The 17,439-nt window shown below is 47.7% G+C and overlaps 1 protein-coding gene and 1 pseudogene across 3 annotated transcripts in view; one reads left to right on the top strand and one right to left on the bottom strand.

Annotated features, from left to right (window-relative positions):
• LOC103635221 (RAB11-binding protein RELCH homolog) overlaps window positions 1–17,439 on the bottom strand; it is a 55,543-nt gene that overhangs the window by 10,954 nt on the left and 27,150 nt on the right. Inside the window, exons 5-19 of one of the 2 annotated variants that reach the window (XM_008657735.4) lie at window positions 10,424–10,594; window positions 9,818–10,351; window positions 9,652–9,726; window positions 9,445–9,573; window positions 8,482–8,556; window positions 8,197–8,406; window positions 7,862–8,014; window positions 7,567–7,787; window positions 7,329–7,446; window positions 7,108–7,246; window positions 6,827–7,028; window positions 6,646–6,751; window positions 6,430–6,570; window positions 6,221–6,344; window positions 5,982–6,098 (exon numbers count right to left, since the gene is read on the bottom strand). In XM_008657735.4, coding sequence (XP_008655957.1) covers window positions 5,982–6,098; window positions 6,221–6,344; window positions 6,430–6,570; window positions 6,646–6,751; window positions 6,827–7,028; window positions 7,108–7,246; window positions 7,329–7,446; window positions 7,567–7,787; window positions 7,862–8,014; window positions 8,197–8,406; window positions 8,482–8,556; window positions 9,445–9,573; window positions 9,652–9,726; window positions 9,818–10,351; window positions 10,424–10,594 — 2,515 coding nt within the window. The remainder of the gene's footprint in view (window positions 1–5,981; window positions 6,099–6,220; window positions 6,345–6,429; window positions 6,571–6,645; window positions 6,752–6,826; window positions 7,029–7,107; window positions 7,247–7,328; window positions 7,447–7,566; window positions 7,788–7,861; window positions 8,015–8,196; window positions 8,407–8,481; window positions 8,557–9,444; window positions 9,574–9,651; window positions 9,727–9,817; window positions 10,352–10,423; window positions 10,595–17,439) is intronic. The other variant, XM_008657737.4, reaches the window with a different exon arrangement.
• LOC115072895 (MTERF pseudogene) lies at window positions 1,277–2,646 on the top strand (annotated as a pseudogene). The gene has a single exon (NR_163854.1). The product of NR_163854.1 is annotated as an MTERF pseudogene (transcript).

Below are 17,439 nucleotides of genomic sequence, written 5' to 3'. Positions count from 1 at the left end.
GTTGGGGCAATTTTTCTGTTTATTTCCTCAAACACTACACGATGCCATACCCATCTAAGGGTTGGAGACATATTTATAGCCCTAGAGGCTGCACTACCACACCTTCTCACACACACTACACAACAAGATTGTCCTCTAGATGCTAAAGAGACTACAGAGGACAGTCAAAAGTGACTGCTGTCTTTTAGATGCTAAAGAGACTACAGAGGACAGTCAAAAGGGACTGTTGTCCTCTAGATGCTAAAGGGACTACAGAGGACAGTCAAAAGGGACTGTTGTCCTCTAGATGAAGGGACTACAGAGGACAGTCAAAAAGCGACTGCTGTCCTCTAGATGCTCAAGACTTATTCCATCACGTACCCTCACATAATGCCCGAATAACACGACCGTGAAGCCAAGTAACTTGTTCGGGGTAAAATCATTTTTGAGGTTGGTTCGCATCATAAAGAGGGGAGTATGTTGCGGAGAAGCTAGGACAGTCATACTTGTCGAGCCAAGCTTGGGGCATTATGTGAGATCAGTAGTCTCCCAGGTCTTGCGGCTCGGTTCAGACTCACTGCTGAATAGAGTGAACGGTTACCCACGTGAGCGAGGTACAATCTCATCATATGGGTGTGTGATGTCGATTTACCCAGCTTATTGTAATCAACTTGAATCGTCGTGTCTCCCGGATCGTGAGAATCTTACCTGAGCTCTAGCGTCATAGTAACTATATGGAACATGATCATAATTGTTGTTAGTTGGTTGCGTCTTCGCGCATCAGTTCTGGTTGGAGTTGTTAAGGCTTATGAGCATTCAGGGGTTAACTCCTAAACCTAATGGCAGCTCCTTTGAGGATTGGTAGAAAATGGGTAGCATTTTTGTGTTGGAGCCGCTCAGGAGAGGCTTCAATTCCGTGGTCATTTTGGGTGCTTGGACTTTATGGCGGCATAGAAACAAGTGTGTGTTTCAAGGTCAGTCGCCTAGCATCCGCATGACGCTTTTGTTGCTTTAGAGGAGGGATATCTTTGGACGTTGGCTGGGGCTAAAAGCTTGTCATTCATCCATGCCCTAGAGCTTCTAGTTTGAGTAGGGGCGACCTATGTGTGTCGTTCGTGGTGAGGAGGTTGGTGTGAGTCTAGGTGTGTTGTACTAGGGTCTCTTGACCCTCTTTTCTCTACTCCTTTAAAAGGAGAGTTTCGTGCGTCTTCATAATATTCGTGCATCGTCCGTTCGTCGCGCACCCGAGCAAACCATCCGCCCGCCGCCCCGCAATCGCAGCTGCCATGCCAACCGAGCGAACCGCCCGTCCCCTGCCCCCCAGCCTCCGAGCTTCATGACCGCAGCGCCACCTCCGAGCTCCGTGATCGTAGCTCGCCCGCTCGCCCACCACAATCGCAACTGCCGAGTCAATTCTCACGCCACCTATAACGTCATGAGAGGGCACGGGCCTATGACTCTCGGCGATGATTCAGGTGGCGGTTGTTGGGATTGCGCTCCTCTCCGCAATCGTCGCCTCGTGCGCCACGCCGCCTCACTCTACTTCGTCATCGACACCGTGGGGATTGGGTTTGACTTCGTGCGCCGCTACATCTCCTTCCGTGTGTGTGCCCCTGCCCTCGACGAGCCCGCCGCATCGCTCTCCTCTATCGCTGCGGGTGGTGCTGGGGGAGCGGATTCGGGCAGGTCGCCCACATGGCATGGACCTCGACTCCAGTCAGCAGGTTAGGCTTCCATCTCAACTCTGGTGACCTTTGCACCGACAAAACTTTTTGAGTGTTTTGATAGATCTCGTGTTGTTTTCTTGGTGGCAGGTTCAGTCGTCGTGCTCGCCTTCCTCTCGGGCCTCGGTCTCTCTGATGCTGACATCACTGCTGTCGTCGCCTATGACCCCAAGCTTCTCTTCTCCGAGGTCAAGTGCACGCTGGTCTCGCGTCTCGCGGAGCTCTAGGAGCTTGGTCTCTCTTCGACTCAGATCGCCCACCTCGTACTCGTCGACCCCTCGTGCTTCCGCCGGCCCATCGTCGCCTCCAAGCTATAGTATTACGTCCCCCTCTTCGGTTCCTTTGAGTACCTGCTCCAAGCTCTCAGGAACAAGACCTACCTTCTCAGCTCCGACCTCGAACGCATTGTTAAGCGCAACGTCGCGTTCCTAGTGGAGTGCAGGCTAGATGCTTGTGATATTGCCAAGCTATCCATAGTTGTCCCTAGGCCGATCACCACCGACCCAGATCGCGTTCGGGCAGTGGTGGAGCGAGTTGAAGCTATCGATGTGCCTCGTGGCGTTGGGATGTTTAGGCACACATTGCTGGCTGTTGTATTGCTTAACGAGGAAAAGATCAAAGCTAAGGTAGACTTTTTGAAGGCAACATTTTGGTGGTCGGATGTTGAGTGATGGAATAAGTCTTGAGCATTTGTGGGGTCTCTAGTGGAGGACTGTGGTTTCTTGTTGCAGCCCCTTTTTGACTACGAGGACAACGTGCATCTCAGGGACAACAACAGCAACATTTCCTTTAGCATCTAGAGGACAGTAGGGGCATCAGCATCTCCTTTAGCATCTAGAAGACAGCAGGAGCCTTTTGACTGTCCTTCTTTAGTATCTAGAGGACAACAGGGACAACAACATCTCTAGTGCCAAGGTCTATTCTGATTTGTGTTTTGTAGCCATAGCCATTTGGTTTAAAGGGTGTCGGCGTTTCGAACCCGGGGGGTCCCTGGACCGACGAGTAAATTATCGCCGCGTGCCCCAGCCCAGATGGGTCGACGCGAGACGGAGCGCGAAGGGGGGAAGGCAGCCGGAGGGAGACGGGCGTGAGAGGTGGAATCCCGCGGCCTTCGTGTTTGTCCCGCGCCCAGGTCGGGTGCGCTTGCAGTAGGGGGTTACAAGCGTCCACGCGGGAGGGAGCGAGCGGCCTCACGCGAGCGCCGTCCCGTCCTTTCCCCGCGCGGCCAACCCTCGTAAGAGGGCCCTGGTCCTTCCTTTTATAGGCGCAAGGAAAGGATCCAGGTGTACAATGGGGGGTGTAGCAGTGTGCTAACGTGTCTAGCGGAGGAGAGCTAGCGCCCTAAGTACACGCCATCGTGGCAGCCGGAGGGGTTTTGGCACCCGGTTCGTGTGGTGTCGTGGCCGTCGGAGGAGCGCTGGAACCCGGCGGAAGGACAGCTGTCGGGGCTGTCGAGTCCTTGCTGACGTCCTCTTGCTTCCGTAAGGGGGCTGAGAGCCGCCGTCGTCATAGAGCGTGCGGGGCGCCATCATTACTTGTCTGGCGGAGCGAGCCAGATGGGACGCCGGTCTTGTTCCCCGTAGCCTGAGTCAGCTTGGGGCAGGGTAATGATGCCGCCTCCTGTTGACGTGGTCGGTCCGCGCCCTAGTTTGGGCGAGGTGGAGGCTCCTCCGAGGTCGAGGTCGAGTCTGTCTTCCGAGGTCGAGGTCGAGTCCGAGCCCCCGGGTCGGAGGCGTAGACCGTCGGCTGATGACAGGGCTAAGTCCGAGCCCTGGGGTCGGGCGAAGCGGAGTTCGTCGTCCTTCGGGGCTGAGCCCGAGTCCGAGCCCTGGGGTCGGGCGAAGCGGAGTTCGTCGTCTTCCGGGGCTGAGCCCAAGTCTGAGCCCTGGGGTCGGGCGAAGCGGAGTTCGTCGTCTTCCGGGGCTGAGCCCGAGTCCGAGCCCTGGGGTCGGGCGGAGCGGAGTTCGTCGTCTTCCGGGGCTGAGCCCGAGTCTGAGCCCTGGGGTCGGGCGAAGCGGAGTTCGTTGTCTTCCGGGGCTGAGCCCGAGTCCGAGCCCTGGGGTCGGGCGGAGCGGAGTTCGTCGTCTTCCGGGGCTGAGCCCGAGTCCGAGCCCTACGGTCGGGCGAAGCGGAGTTTCCTATGGCGCCTGAGGCCGGACTTGGCTGCTGTCAGCCTCACTCTGTCGAGTGGCACAGCAGTCGGAGCGGCGCAGGCGGCGCTGTCCCCCTGTCAGACCGGTCAGTGGAGCGGCGAAGTGACTGCGGTCACTTCGGCTCTGTCGACTGGAGAGCGGGCGTCAGGATAAAGGTGTCAGGCCACCTTTGCATTAAATGCCCCTGCGATTTGGTGGGTTGGCGTGGCGATTTGGCCTAGGTTGCTTCTCGGTGAAGACTGGGCCTTGGGCGAGCCGAAGGTGTGTCCGTTGCTGGAGGGGGGCCTCGGGCGAGACGTAGATCCTCCGGGGTCGGTTGCCCTTGCCCGAGGCTGGGCTCGGGCGAGGCGTGATCTTGTCCCTCGAATGGACCGATCCTTGACTTAGTCGCACCCATCAGGCCTTTGCAACTTTGTGCTGATGGGGGTTACCAGCTGAGATTTAGGAGCCTTGAGGGTACCCCTAATTATAGTCCCCGACAAAGGGCCCAACACATATGTTGTAAATTAGGAATCTCAAGCCGTCCAAGCTTTAAGGGTCTTGTGACTTTATCCTAGGCCACGAGGCAGCGTCCTCCATTCACCTCTTTTGTCCCTCTCCACATAAATCCTTTTCTGACTTTATCAATTGCTTTAATCACCCACTTAGAGACGTTCATGGCAATGAAGAGATAAACTGGGATGGCTAAAAGCACAAAACGCACAAGGGTTGTCCTTCCAGCAAGGTTGAGGAGCCTAGCTTTCCAATTAGGTAGTTATCTGCAATCTTGTCAACCCAATTCATCAATATATTCCTGTTAAGCTTCTTATCTGAAATAGGCAACCCCAAATAAGTGCAAGGAAGAAGGGGAGCATTGCAGAATGTTACACCCTTCATGCAGCAAATCATCTTCATATCTTATTGGGATGGCACAACTCTTGTGCAAATTAGTTACTAAGCCTGAAGCTTCCCCAAAGCAGTCAAGAATGAGCTTGACACAGTTTAGCTCCTCTCTAGGCTTGATAAACAAGACTACATCATCTGCATACAGTGATAATCTAGTCTTCACATTGGCACCTTCCAAACTAGACAGCAATTCCATCTCTTCCGCCACTCTAAAAAGGCTGCTTAGGACATTACCAATAGAATGCTACTAATTTGTAATTATCGATATTGAACTAAATGAAACCAACCACATTTTCTAATAATATTGTTTAGTTTATGATGAATAGCTAGATAGGTTCAAAATGTTTTTTTACCTGATAGATAGGTTCAAATGTAATTGAACTGTACACACCAAGGGTACTAATCAGAGGTTGGAAAACCACAGGGTTCCAGTTTTCCAATTCTAGCAGTATTCGACTTGAAAAACTTTTTGCTTATATATAAGAAATCGGACTCCTCTTCCATCATAGGAATTATTTCTGAGTTATGTGCAATATTTGGGATGAAAACCGGAACAAATAATATCTGTACTTTTGTTTTCTAATGGCCAAAACATTATCTAAACCCTGGCAAAGAATGCTAATATAAAGATTCAAGCAGACTTGATAGGCCGCTGTGGCATATATAGGGCTGGAAACGAGCCTAGCCGAGCTCGGCTCGGTGCGGCTCGGTGGCTGACCGAGTTCGGCTCGGCTCGGCTCGCCCATTTCACGAGCTGGAGAGACAGGCTCGGCTCGGCTCGAAGGTGGCTCGCGAGCCGGCTCGGCTCGCGAGCCACACCCTGATATATATAATTGCATTATCTAGTGAATTATTAGTATATAAACATAAATATATAGATATCATTCATCATTATGAGTAATCTAAATTATTAATTGTCATATATTTATCATGAAACGTTAAGAAACAAACTGACTATCTATAAAATTACCCAATATCCATCATTATTGTACATATTAAGTAATTTGGCAAAGCTCGCGAGCCGGCTCGCGAGCCGGAACGAGTCGGCTCGGCTCGGCTCACTAGCGCAACGAGCTCAAAATACTGGCTCGGCTCGGCTCGCTCGAGGCTCGCGAGCCGCTCCGAGCCGAGCCGAGCCGCTCCGAGCTCGAGCCGGCTCGTGAGCCTCGAGCTTATTTTCCATCCCTAGGCATATATTAAGGGGAACTGGGAAATGAGTGTTAATTTCAAGCAGACCAACCTGTAGCATCCAGAGCCCGGAGCGCTTCACAGAGTACATTTGCTCTTTCACGACGCCGTTCAATATCATTGCCGACAGGTGTGATGCATGTCATCTTAAATATCTTGGTTAAAAGATGTATGTCATGTCAAAGAAAGCAGAAGGGAAATAGATAAAAAATTATATGAATACATAGACAAGCTAATTATCATGCAAAATTTAAGTTAAGATGTAAACATGGAATTCAATGAGCAGGATATATTCACGTAGCCTATCTGTTGAATGAGGTACAGCTACTGCAAGTGCACGAATAACAGAAACAGAAGCTTCATGTGATCCATCTTCAAGAAAAGCATCCATTTGAATGCGTATTTTGTCAACAACCTAACAAAGCATAGTCAAGGATTAAAGGTGATACACAACAGAGTATGTAAAATTTCAAAGAAAGAAAATAAGAATAATTCTTTACCATGTCATTTTTGAAATGCTGAGCAACAGCTCCAAATGCATCTATACTGGCATATTTTACTTTCAAGTTTTGATCAGAGCCAAGGGTAACAAGTGCTGGCAAAATATGAGTTGATGCTATTTTCACATCCGTGTAGGGTACCTGTATTTTAAAGCAAATATAAATATCATAGAAAGCATAGAAGATCATTGAATCATTCATGTACAGTACACATACAAGTGCTCTCAGTAGAGCCGCAGCATTTATTTTCAGGCTGGTATCCGAGCTCGCAACCATCTCCCACAAAATGTTAAAGATGACACTATGGTGCTCCACAAATAAGCTTCAACCATAAGAAGTCAGATCCAGAAAAACAAAGAATGTGCAGAAACATATTTTCAGATAGTTAATTACTCACCAAAGAAACCGAACTGCGTTAATGATCTCAGTAGTATGATGCATAGAAAATGAACCATCCTTGGTGTTTTGGATAAGTACTTTTCTCAGATACTCTTCCAACTGTTGACGACTGGAAGGAGAACCCAAAATACCAGATAACAATAATGGGAAGACACACATGATGGCAAGTTTTTCAGCAGTTGAAGTTTTCGGACGCAAGCCTGTAATGTAATCAATATTAAGGTATCACAAACACAAATATAGTGAACTGCCTCACCTTTTAAGCAGATATGCTCTTACCACGGACTTTTGGCTGGATTGATAGAGGAAAATAGGTAAAATCGCCACTATCAATGTCACCAGCAGCTACAAGAAATACAGGTAGCATAATGTGCTCCAGATAATCTTTACCGTAGAGTCCAGATACTTCCAAGAGGTACTAAATTATTGAGCAATGATTGATAATAAGTACACCAGAAGATGACCTGATGAGTACAAGACGTTTGGTCTCTAGAATTTACCTTTGTGATGATGGTTCTTAAGTTATCTTCTTTCACAGGCAACAAGCAGGCAAGCTTGATCAAATCTGGCAGGCAATCAGTGTGCATCCACTCAAATGCTGACCACTCAGAGTCACCTCTGTCAAGTTCCACAACATGTGATTACTCAAGGAATGGTATCTTTAATTGTTCACAAACAGTCTATTCAATAACTATTTTTTGGACTAATTAAACAGTAAGATCAAAACAGAGAACTTACGTTGCATATGATTTTAGGCAGGATGCTGAGAAGTTCTCTGGTGTAGAGCTTGTTGGATCAGCTGATGCAAAGGGGCAAGTTTGTATAGCTTTCTGATGAATAAATGGAAGCAACTCAGTCAACATCCGAAGAAGGACACCAATATTCCAGCGCTCTTGTTCTCCTAAAACACGAAGATGAGAGTCTATTGTACCTTCAACACCTGAAATAGGTGGACATCGCTGAAAACACAACAGGTTTAGGACACATGGCTATAAGAAAATAAGGAGTTCACAATATTCATGAGCAAGCTTACCTGAGCAGATGCCAGGATATGAGCCAATAGTACTCTTGATATCTGATCCAATTTATCTCCCCATCTTACTACAGCAGGAACAAGTTCCTTGAGTGCAACTTCCACAACCGCCCCAGACGGGTCACAGACCAATTGGAACATTAGCTCCTCAACCTACCCCAAAGAAGGAAGAGTCAAGGAACTTATAAATGACAATATCATCTTCATTTATTGGTAATCTGCAAGCACTCAATTCTAAACTAAACAGAATGTCCAATCTTGCCACAAAGCCTAAAAGTAGCTAATTCTGTGAAATCTTTTACCAATCACTGATTCTAAGCATAAGTGAGGCTGACCTTATAATATTTGTCCAGATTTGGAAACATAGGAAGAAGCAATGCCAGGTTATGTGTTGCAGCTTCCCTTACAACTGTTGCAGCATCTTCGACAAGTTGTTGCACAATGGATAAAATGAGGGAATCTCGTATCTCTGGACGGACATAAACGGCAAGTTCACCGCACGACTGAGCAACAAGCAATCTGCGCTCCTCATATTGGTGGTTTATCTAAACACGAATAGATTATCAAATGTGAGATTATATTCTAAAGAAAGCCAGAACATCTACCAAAATGTAAAATACCTGCTCCCAACATTGTGGAAGTAACTCAGTTTCTGTCCTCATCTCACCAACGCTCTTTGCTAATTCTACACAAGCCTGCAAGCACATGACAAGGAAAACAGGTATAAGTACAAAAAAAGCAGTATGACGAGAAAGGTTATGCATGTGGAGCATGACAGGTGTTGGACAACTGATAGGCTTGCAAAGCGTGGGCTATCGCATCCGGAACGCTGCCGCTGTGTGATCAGGAACCTGAAAATATTAATCATCTATTGGTTTCTTGTGTTTTCACCAAGCAATTCTGGTTTGAATTTCTCAAAGATGGTGGTTTGCAGGAGTTATGTCCGCTGCAGGATGATCTCTCTTTTGAATCTTGGTGGAGGAGCAGCAGCTCTAGAGTGCCTGATCAGATGAAAAAATGTTTCAACTCATTGGTGATCTTAGGTGCCTGGGTTGTATGGAAGCATAGGAATAAGTGTGTTTTTGATGGGTGCAGTCCTAGTTTAGCTGTCGCCTTGCGGGTGGCAAAGGAGGAGGCTTTGTATTGGTCCTTGGCAGGAGCTTAGTAACCAGGTTCCCGGATCGATGGGATCGAGGAACGGGAACGTGGTACGCGGTACGCTACAAAAACTAGAATTTAACACTACTGGAACGAGATTGTTCCCACGTTCCCAGAACGGAACGAATGTTCCCGGAACGAGGAACGTGGCCAAGTTCCTAGTTCCCGGTTACTAAGGGCAGGAGCAAAAGCTTTGTCCTCCCTCCAGGTTGGAGAACTGTTTGTGTAACAGAGCGCTAGGTCGTTGTTTTATTTTTTTTTTAGCCGGTGATCAGTCCTCTATGTAATCCTAGGTGGGGTGTGTGAGCTCTGCTGTACCGGGGATCTTTTTTCCCCTTGTTTTTTCCTCTGTTCTTAATATATTAGTGCACAGCTCTCCTACGTATTCGAGAAAAAAAAAAGGTTATGCACTCAGAGGAACATACATCCATTATGATGCGTCTCTGTTCTCCATCAGGCCGTTTTATCAGGTTAAACAATGTATGAGTCAAGGAATCCCGTACATCGCTATCTGGATGCTTTTCTATAGCACATATGATCAATGGAAGAAGTTCCTGTAACCATGTAGAATCATTTAGCATTAGTTATACTTAAATAAAGATGGATGTGAACTACGAAGGTTACAATTAAACCTCACGATGGTTTATGAGCACATAAGGAACAATCTTTGGAAGTGCATCTGAAACTATCTTTATAGTCTCCAAAGCCTACAGGAATGAATAACCGAATAGCAATGAGTATCAATAGAAGTAAACGAGCCTGCTTTATGCATAAAGCAGAATATATTAGGACACTGACAATCTTATCTGAAGATTTTTGTTTACTTGGGCTCTCTAGTTTCTCAATAGATAAATACATGGATATGCCATCTGAACTCCCCTGGCTTTTACCAGTCATGGAAGCTCCATGCAGATTACTCTGAAAACATACATTATTCGATGAGATATTTGACACAGATTTATCTTCTTTTGATGTACCATAGCTGTCATTCTCAACAGCTGTGAAAGACACTGGAGTTTCTGAAACTGAGGAACCTTCAGCGCTACTTTCTAGAACTTGGCGATCTTTCTGCGTATCATCAGTAATATTTACTGCTGATGCTAGCTTATTTGTTATGGCTTCAGATCCTTTTGAATCTTCATCTTCATTATTCAATGATGATGCTCCCACAGAATTAGCAAAGGAATGCGACTTTACACCATCACTAGTTCCAACAAACAATTGTTTGATTGATTGAGTCCCTTCGATGTACATCTTCAGGGCTGTGATTTCAGCTCTGCAGTCATTCAGCTCCTTCCTCTGGACATCCAGTGACTGCCTCAAGTCTTGAATCTTTGAACAAATGAAGGTTAGAATGATTCAGAAAAATTGTTGATCATCTGGATGATTCTAAGAGAATATTACCATTTTTTCCTTGTCTTTTATATCCTTGTGTGCAGCTTCCAAAGACTTCCTTAAAGCGGCAACCTGACTATTAGCTCCTTCCCTGCTCTTCATCAAGGAATCATTTTCAGCATTGAGTCGTTCATTGTCCTTGAGTAATGTTTCATTTTCCTGAAGTATGGATATTTTTTCCTGCAATGTTACAAATAAAATGATTTTTAGAAGTTCTAGACTTCCAAGTAAAAGCACAAGATAAATTTAAATTTAAAATTTTGAATGGATAAGGAAAAATGTGGAACAGAACTATTCCATGAACTTTGTTTTGACCCAAGTAATCAAAAGGTAAGGTTTTATGCAGACGATTCTCAAATGTTCCATTCAGTAACTATAATAACACATCCAGGATTCCTATTGGCTCAGGGAGTCAGGGTAGATGCAGAAATTTTTCATCTCCCTTTTATTGTTAGAAATGTCTGCTACACATATTTAACAAAATGCATCAAGTATGTGATGTGATAGACTGTATCTTGGAACAATGGGACATAAGTACATAACTAACACCAACAAGCCACTTGACTACTTCCAAAAATGGAACATTTAATGCATGTAATAAAAAAGCTAGACCAACCTAGGAGGAACTAGGTGACATATATGATTAAAAAGAAAATAGGCACCCAACTGTTCCATTCAGTAACTAACACATCCAGGATTCCTATTTGTTAGAGTGTTCATGGGCCTGGCCCATTAGGGTCTCTATGTTACCTGTACTGTAGCTAGGGTTAGGGTTTCCTGTACCAGTCACTCTCTCTCATGTTAGAGTGTTCATGGGCCTGGCCCATTAGGGTCTCTATGTTACCTGTACTGTAGCTAGGGTTAGGGTTTACTGTACCAGTCACTATCTCATGGTATCAGCCGCCTAGGTCTCCTCTCTCCCCAGCGCCGCCGCCGCCGCCCCATGGCCGGCCGCGCCTCCCTCCCCCCTCCCCCGCCGCCGGTGCGCCGCCCTCCCTCCTCCCTTTCCCTGCCGCCACGACGTTTTTCCCCCTCTTCCTCTCTCTCCTATCGCGCTGCTCTGGCCACGCCCCCGGCGGCCGCGCACGCGCCCCTCCCCGCCGGCGCGCCGCCAGGGCACGCCTCGGTCACCGCCGCCGCTGGCCCCGCGGCTGCGCCCCTCCCCTCCGGCGCGCCGCCAGGACGCACCCTGGTCACCGCCGCTGCTGGCCCCGCACTCGCCCCACCACCGCCGGGCCCCGCGTCGCAGCTCGCCCCCGCGCCATCGTCCTCCCCTTCGGATCCGGCGCTCGTGCCCGTGGTAACCATTTCGCCGCCCCCGGTCGCGGCACTGCCCCCAGCACCGGCGCCCGTCCAGTCCCTCGGCAGCGATGCCGCTCCCGGTGCAGCTCTTGCTCCGACAGCGACTATCTTCTCCCCCGACTTCCCCTCCACCGCCTTCTCTCTGCCGGATGTCGTCTTCCTTCGCTCTCAACTCCTGGCTCCTGGTTTTCCCCACGTCCCGCTCGGCACGACGGTTGGGGCTCCCGTGCGTGACTGCCCTCCGTCGTCACCTCCTCCCTGCGCGCCCCGCCGGATGACGCTGTTGCCATCCTCGCCGCCACCCGGGCCGCTGTTGCGGCGGCTCGCCAGCGGGCCTAGGACGCCGCCCGTGCTCTTGAGCAGGAGCATGCGGTTGTCGACGCCATCGAGCGTCAGTACGCCGAGACCTACCGCCGTCTCGCCGGCAAGGGCGTGTCGGATGGTTCTCCCACGTCTGCTCGTCACTGCGCTGACACCTTCGAGTCTGCGCCCGCCCCTGCCTCCACTCTTCGCGCTTCTCTTCACGCTCAGGCGGCCGCCCTCACCAGCATCCGGGCCACCGTCACCGACGTTCTCGCGCCGGATTCCACTCAGTACCCTCGGTGGCGCGACCAGGTCCTTCAGACCCTCCTTCGCTACGCCCTCGCCAACCACATTCTCTCCCCGGTTCCTGACCCGACGGAGGATTGGCTCCTGATGGATGAGGTGGTGCTTTCTTGGATCCATGGCACCCTCACTGCCGACTTCAGGACATCGTTCGTGTGTCGGACGATACGGCTCACCGGATCTGGGGTGCCCTTAAGGCCCAGTTTCTCGGCAACCGCCAGACCCGGATTCTGTATCTCGAGACCGCCTTCCGCCAGCTTGCTCAGGGCGATCTCTCTGTGGACGAGTACTGCCGCCAGATGAAGATGATGGCGGACACTCTCTGCACCCTCGGGGCCCCCATCACCGATGAGGGCATCGTGCTCAACCTCCTACGTGGTTTGTGTTAGAAATATGCCCTAGAGATAATCATAGAGATGAGCATATTTCTTTGTATCCATGATATATATATTGCTTAATTGAATATCCATGGAAGGCACCTTGTATTGATTAGCAATTATGTGAATTGTTTGTGAGATTCTTTACTTATATGGTTATTCTAAATGATGTCCCTAGTCAGAGTCGATGACTAGCACATGTATTAGTTGATGACTACATTTCACAAGTCATGAACATGGAGATGTTAAACTAATAATGTTGGCGCATGTATGACATGAGGCTGGACCGACCCAACGTGAGATATTGTAATAAAGTTCTCTTCTTGCAACATGAATATTGTATCCTTAGACCTGAGATTGTCGCATGTTCTCAAGATGTGAATTGACTTACTTAGGGACTATCAAACGCTATCCCGTAACTGGGTAGTTATAAAGGTAGTTTTGGGTTTGTCAGGAAGCATGCTATGAGGCATGGTCAGTCAAGATGGAATTTGTCCCTCTCTTTGTGAGAGAGATATCTCTGGGCCCCTCGAGTGATTGGATCAAGAAATGCATGGCCGTGCTAGGGTTAAGAGTTAACCATTGAAAGGATTCCAATTCACAGTATCGAGAAAGAGAGGTCAGCTTAGAGCCAGACCAAATATCGTGAGACAAAGGGAACAGCATGTGCTTAATGTCGCAATGGTTCGTCTGATATGATCTTTACGTACACATAGGAGTTGACATGTCTTGCTAGAGGCCGCTGTCAATTATTGGGCCAAGTAAGAGTACTCGGGCTATGTCTATTTGTACGTGAACCTATAGGGTCACACACTTAAGGGGAAGGAAGCCTAATTTGGATTAGATCTGAAATTAGACTGGGCTTTAGGGTTAATGATGGGCCTCGGCGTCAGAAGCCCACCATAACGCCTATATATTGAGGGGCGGGGGCACGGTTAAGATAACCCTAATTGGCCACCAGCGAACTAACAGCCGCCGCCCACCTCTCGCCCTCGCCAAGCCGCCGTCGCGAACCTAGCAGTTCGGTACGCGGCGCTTCCTCCCTGTACGTGTGGATACCTCGGAGGTGCTACATCTGGAGCACTTGGGCGAACCGTGCGAGGACGTGAAGGACGCCGGCGACTGCACGGCACTGCTCGACGCGTTCGTCTACATCGAGACGTCTTCCGCTGCTCTGCGCGTCTAGTGGTAATTCCATGACCTATAACCGCAGTAGTTCTTGGTATTATGGGGATGAAAATTTTGTTTTGCGCTAGCGTAGCCTCCCCGTAATCCTACAGTGGTATCAGAGCCAGGTTCTGCGTAGTTTTAGGTCTGGATCTAGGTTCATGAGATGGATCTACTTGATGCACGGTTTGATTAGATCAATTGGTTATAAAGGGTTGAAGTCGATTACATCGGATATGACTGGAGAGATCAGTTCGTCCTTCTCTGTTATGTGCGCGACTTGCCCCTACCGGCTGGAATCACCATCGGGGCTAACTGCGTACACAACTAGCAGATTGATGTAACAGATCAACGTCATGAGTGTAATCTTCTTCGGGTCGAAAGTCTCGGATTTGGGTTGATTTGATCAACCGCATGAGATTTCCAGTGAAATTTCCATACATACGATGCATGGAATCCTGTGAGATTGATGTAACGGATTTGGGTTGATTTGATCAACCGTCGTGGCTATCTGCTGTAGTGGCGAACGTATAGAAACGTGTTTGTCTAACCTGTTTTTGCAGGACATGTGATCGGTATGGCTATTATGTGTATGTGATGCATGTTAATAAATTATTCATGACCTGTGTGTCGTGACCAGGGCAATACGGCTGGAGCCACATGTATTGTCCAAATTTAATGTAATGACCTGCGTGTCAACATGTGATGATCCAAAGCGTATATGTAATTTGTTTACCAGCATACGTTAGATAGGTCTTGAAGGACTCATCACCTGGAGGATGGCATACCTATATCATGGAGATGGAGATCATCGTGATGGACAGATTATTGGAGATGGGGATCACCATGTGACAGCAAGCCATACCGAATCACAACTGTTGTGTGAATGCCATTCTTATTGTTCTACTTGTTTATATTGCATATATGTCCTTGCGTGCGATGTTAAAAGTAGGACGATCCCTCATAAATGTTTAAGCTTTGATGCCTCTCCAAACCTTGCACTATCATAAGTCTTGTACAATTGGTGGTGGGTCTATGAAATTAGGGTGCCACCAGTTTTCCTTGACTAGATAGGTTTGTATCGGATACAAACTGCAGAAAGGGTTGGTTAACTTAAACAAAGTCAGCTTAATGGTTAAGGACTTTGAGGCATAAGGTTGGGAGCCGAGACATAGAGATGTCACCCAACAACAGGAGTCATATATATGATATGATTAGCAAGGAGTTGCTTACCGATCTACCTTGTCTTCTAGCGGTGATGCTAAAGCTCACTAGTAGACTTGTTAGTTGTGGGTTCTGAATCACTAAGTATCAATCGAGGGATATTGATTTTAGTGGGAGTAGACTATTAAATGTTTAATATGATTTACTCTGTCATGGATATTTTTGTCTTAGTATTTTGCATTATTTTGTTGTAGATGGCACCTAGCACACCAACATTTACTTTGCGATCGATTCTTGAAAAGGATAAGTTAAATGGAACAAACTATACGGATTGGATCCGTAATCTGAGAATTGTTCTCAGGGCTGAAAAAAAGGAAGACGTTCTAGACACCCCACTGCCAGAGGATCCTGGTGAAAATGCAACTGCTGCAGCTAAAACCGCTTACAAGAAAGCAATGGATGCTAATCTTGAAGTGAGTTGCCTAATGCTTGCTTGCATGGAGCCTGAGCTCCAGATGCAGTTTGAGACAAACCATGAGGTGTACGATATGATCGTGGCGCTCAAGGATATGTTCCAGACTCAGGCTAGGACTGAAAGGTTCAATGTGTCCAAAGCCTTTCTGGAATACAAGCTAGCAGAAGGTGCAGCAGTTGGGCCACACGTAATCAAAATGGTTGGTTACAGTCAGAGGTTGGAGAAGCTAGGCTTCCCAATAAGCCAAGAGTTGGCCACTGACTTTATTTTGGCATCTCTTCCGCCCAGCTATGGAAACTTCATCACGAACTACCATATGCATGGGGCGGAGAGGGGCCTCAATGAACTGTGTGGCATGCTGAAAACAGCAGAAGGGGACATAAAGAAAAGCGCTGGCAGCAGCGGCCATGTGATGGCGGTCCAAAACAAACCCAACTTTAAGAAGAAGGGTAAGTCTCAAAAGAAGAAGGGCAAGGCAAAGGATACAGTATCCAAGCCAAATCAAAAGCCCAAGGCTGGACCAGCTGCAGATGCAGAGTGCTTTTATTGCAAAGAACTTGGTCACTGGAAAAGGAATTGCAAGCTGTACTTGGTCTCTATTAAGGATCGCGGCGGTAAGGGTACAGCCGCAGCAGGTACACTTGCTATTCACATTACAGAAATTTTTCTTGCTGATTCTTATATTAATTCTTGGGTATTTGATACCGGATCGGTTGCCCATATTTGCAATTCGATGCAGGGAATGATAAGAAGTAGAAGCGTGAAAAGAGGAGAAGTTGATTTCCGGGTAGGCAATAATGCAAGAGTTGCTGCGTTGACCGTCGGGACGATGCAACTCCACCTCCCATCAGGATTTATTTTGGTGTTAAATAATTGTTATCTAGTTCCTAGTATGAGTCGAAACATTATGTCTCCTTCATGTTTGATGAAGGATGGTTATTCATTTGCGAGTGAAAACAATGGTTGTGTGATCTCTAAGAATGGCATGTTTGTGGCTTTTGCATCCATTATGAATGGGTTATTCATTTTAAATCTTGATGATGCACCTATCTGTAATATTAGTGCTAAAAGGCCTCGGCCTAATGATTTAAGTCCTACCTACATGTGGCACTGTCGTTTGGGTCATATAAGTGAGAATCGCATGAAGAAGCTTCATTCTGATGGGCTTTTAACTTCGTTTGATTTTGAATCATACGAGACATGTGAAGCTTGCTTACTTGGTAAGATGACCAAGGCGCCCTTCACGGGTTTACCGGAGAGGACGTTAGATTTATTGGAACTCATACATACTGATGTGTGCGGACCAATGAGTACGACAGCTAGGGGAGGATTCCAATACTTCATAACCTTCACTGATGATTTTAGTAGATATGGGTATGTCTACTTAATGAAACACAAGTCTGAATCCCTAGAAAAGTTCAAAGAGTTTCAGAATGAAGTAGAAAATCAGCGTGGCAAGAAAATTAAAGCACTGCGATCAGATCGTGGTGGTGAATATTTGAGTCATGAGTTTAGCAATCATCTAAAGAGTTGTGGAATTGTTCCACAGCTTACGCCGCCTGGAACGCCTCAGAGGAATGGCGTGTCTGAGCGACGTAATCGGACTTTATTGGATATGGTTCGATCAATGATGAGCCAGTCGGACCTACCTTTGTCGTTTTGGGGATACGCTCTAGAAACAGCAGCTTTCACACTAAATAGGGTACCGTCTAAGTCAGTAGTTAAGACACCATATGAGATGTGGACTGGGAAGACTCCCAGCTTGTCTTTTCTGAAGATTTGGGGTTGTGAGGTTTACGTCAAGCGACTACAGTCGGATAAACTCACTCCAAAATCGGACAAGTGCATGTTCGTGGGATATCCAAAGGAAACTTTGGGATATTACTTTTACCACCGGTCAGAGGGCAAAGTGTTTGTCGCCCGGAACGGTGTGT

Source organism: Zea mays, chromosome 8 (assembly GCF_902167145.1).
Source record: "Zea mays cultivar B73 chromosome 8, Zm-B73-REFERENCE-NAM-5.0, whole genome shotgun sequence".
In the NCBI taxonomy this organism is placed as follows: Eukaryota; Viridiplantae; Streptophyta; class Magnoliopsida; order Poales; family Poaceae; genus Zea; species Zea mays.
This window is presented reverse-complemented; position numbering and strand designations above follow the sequence as displayed.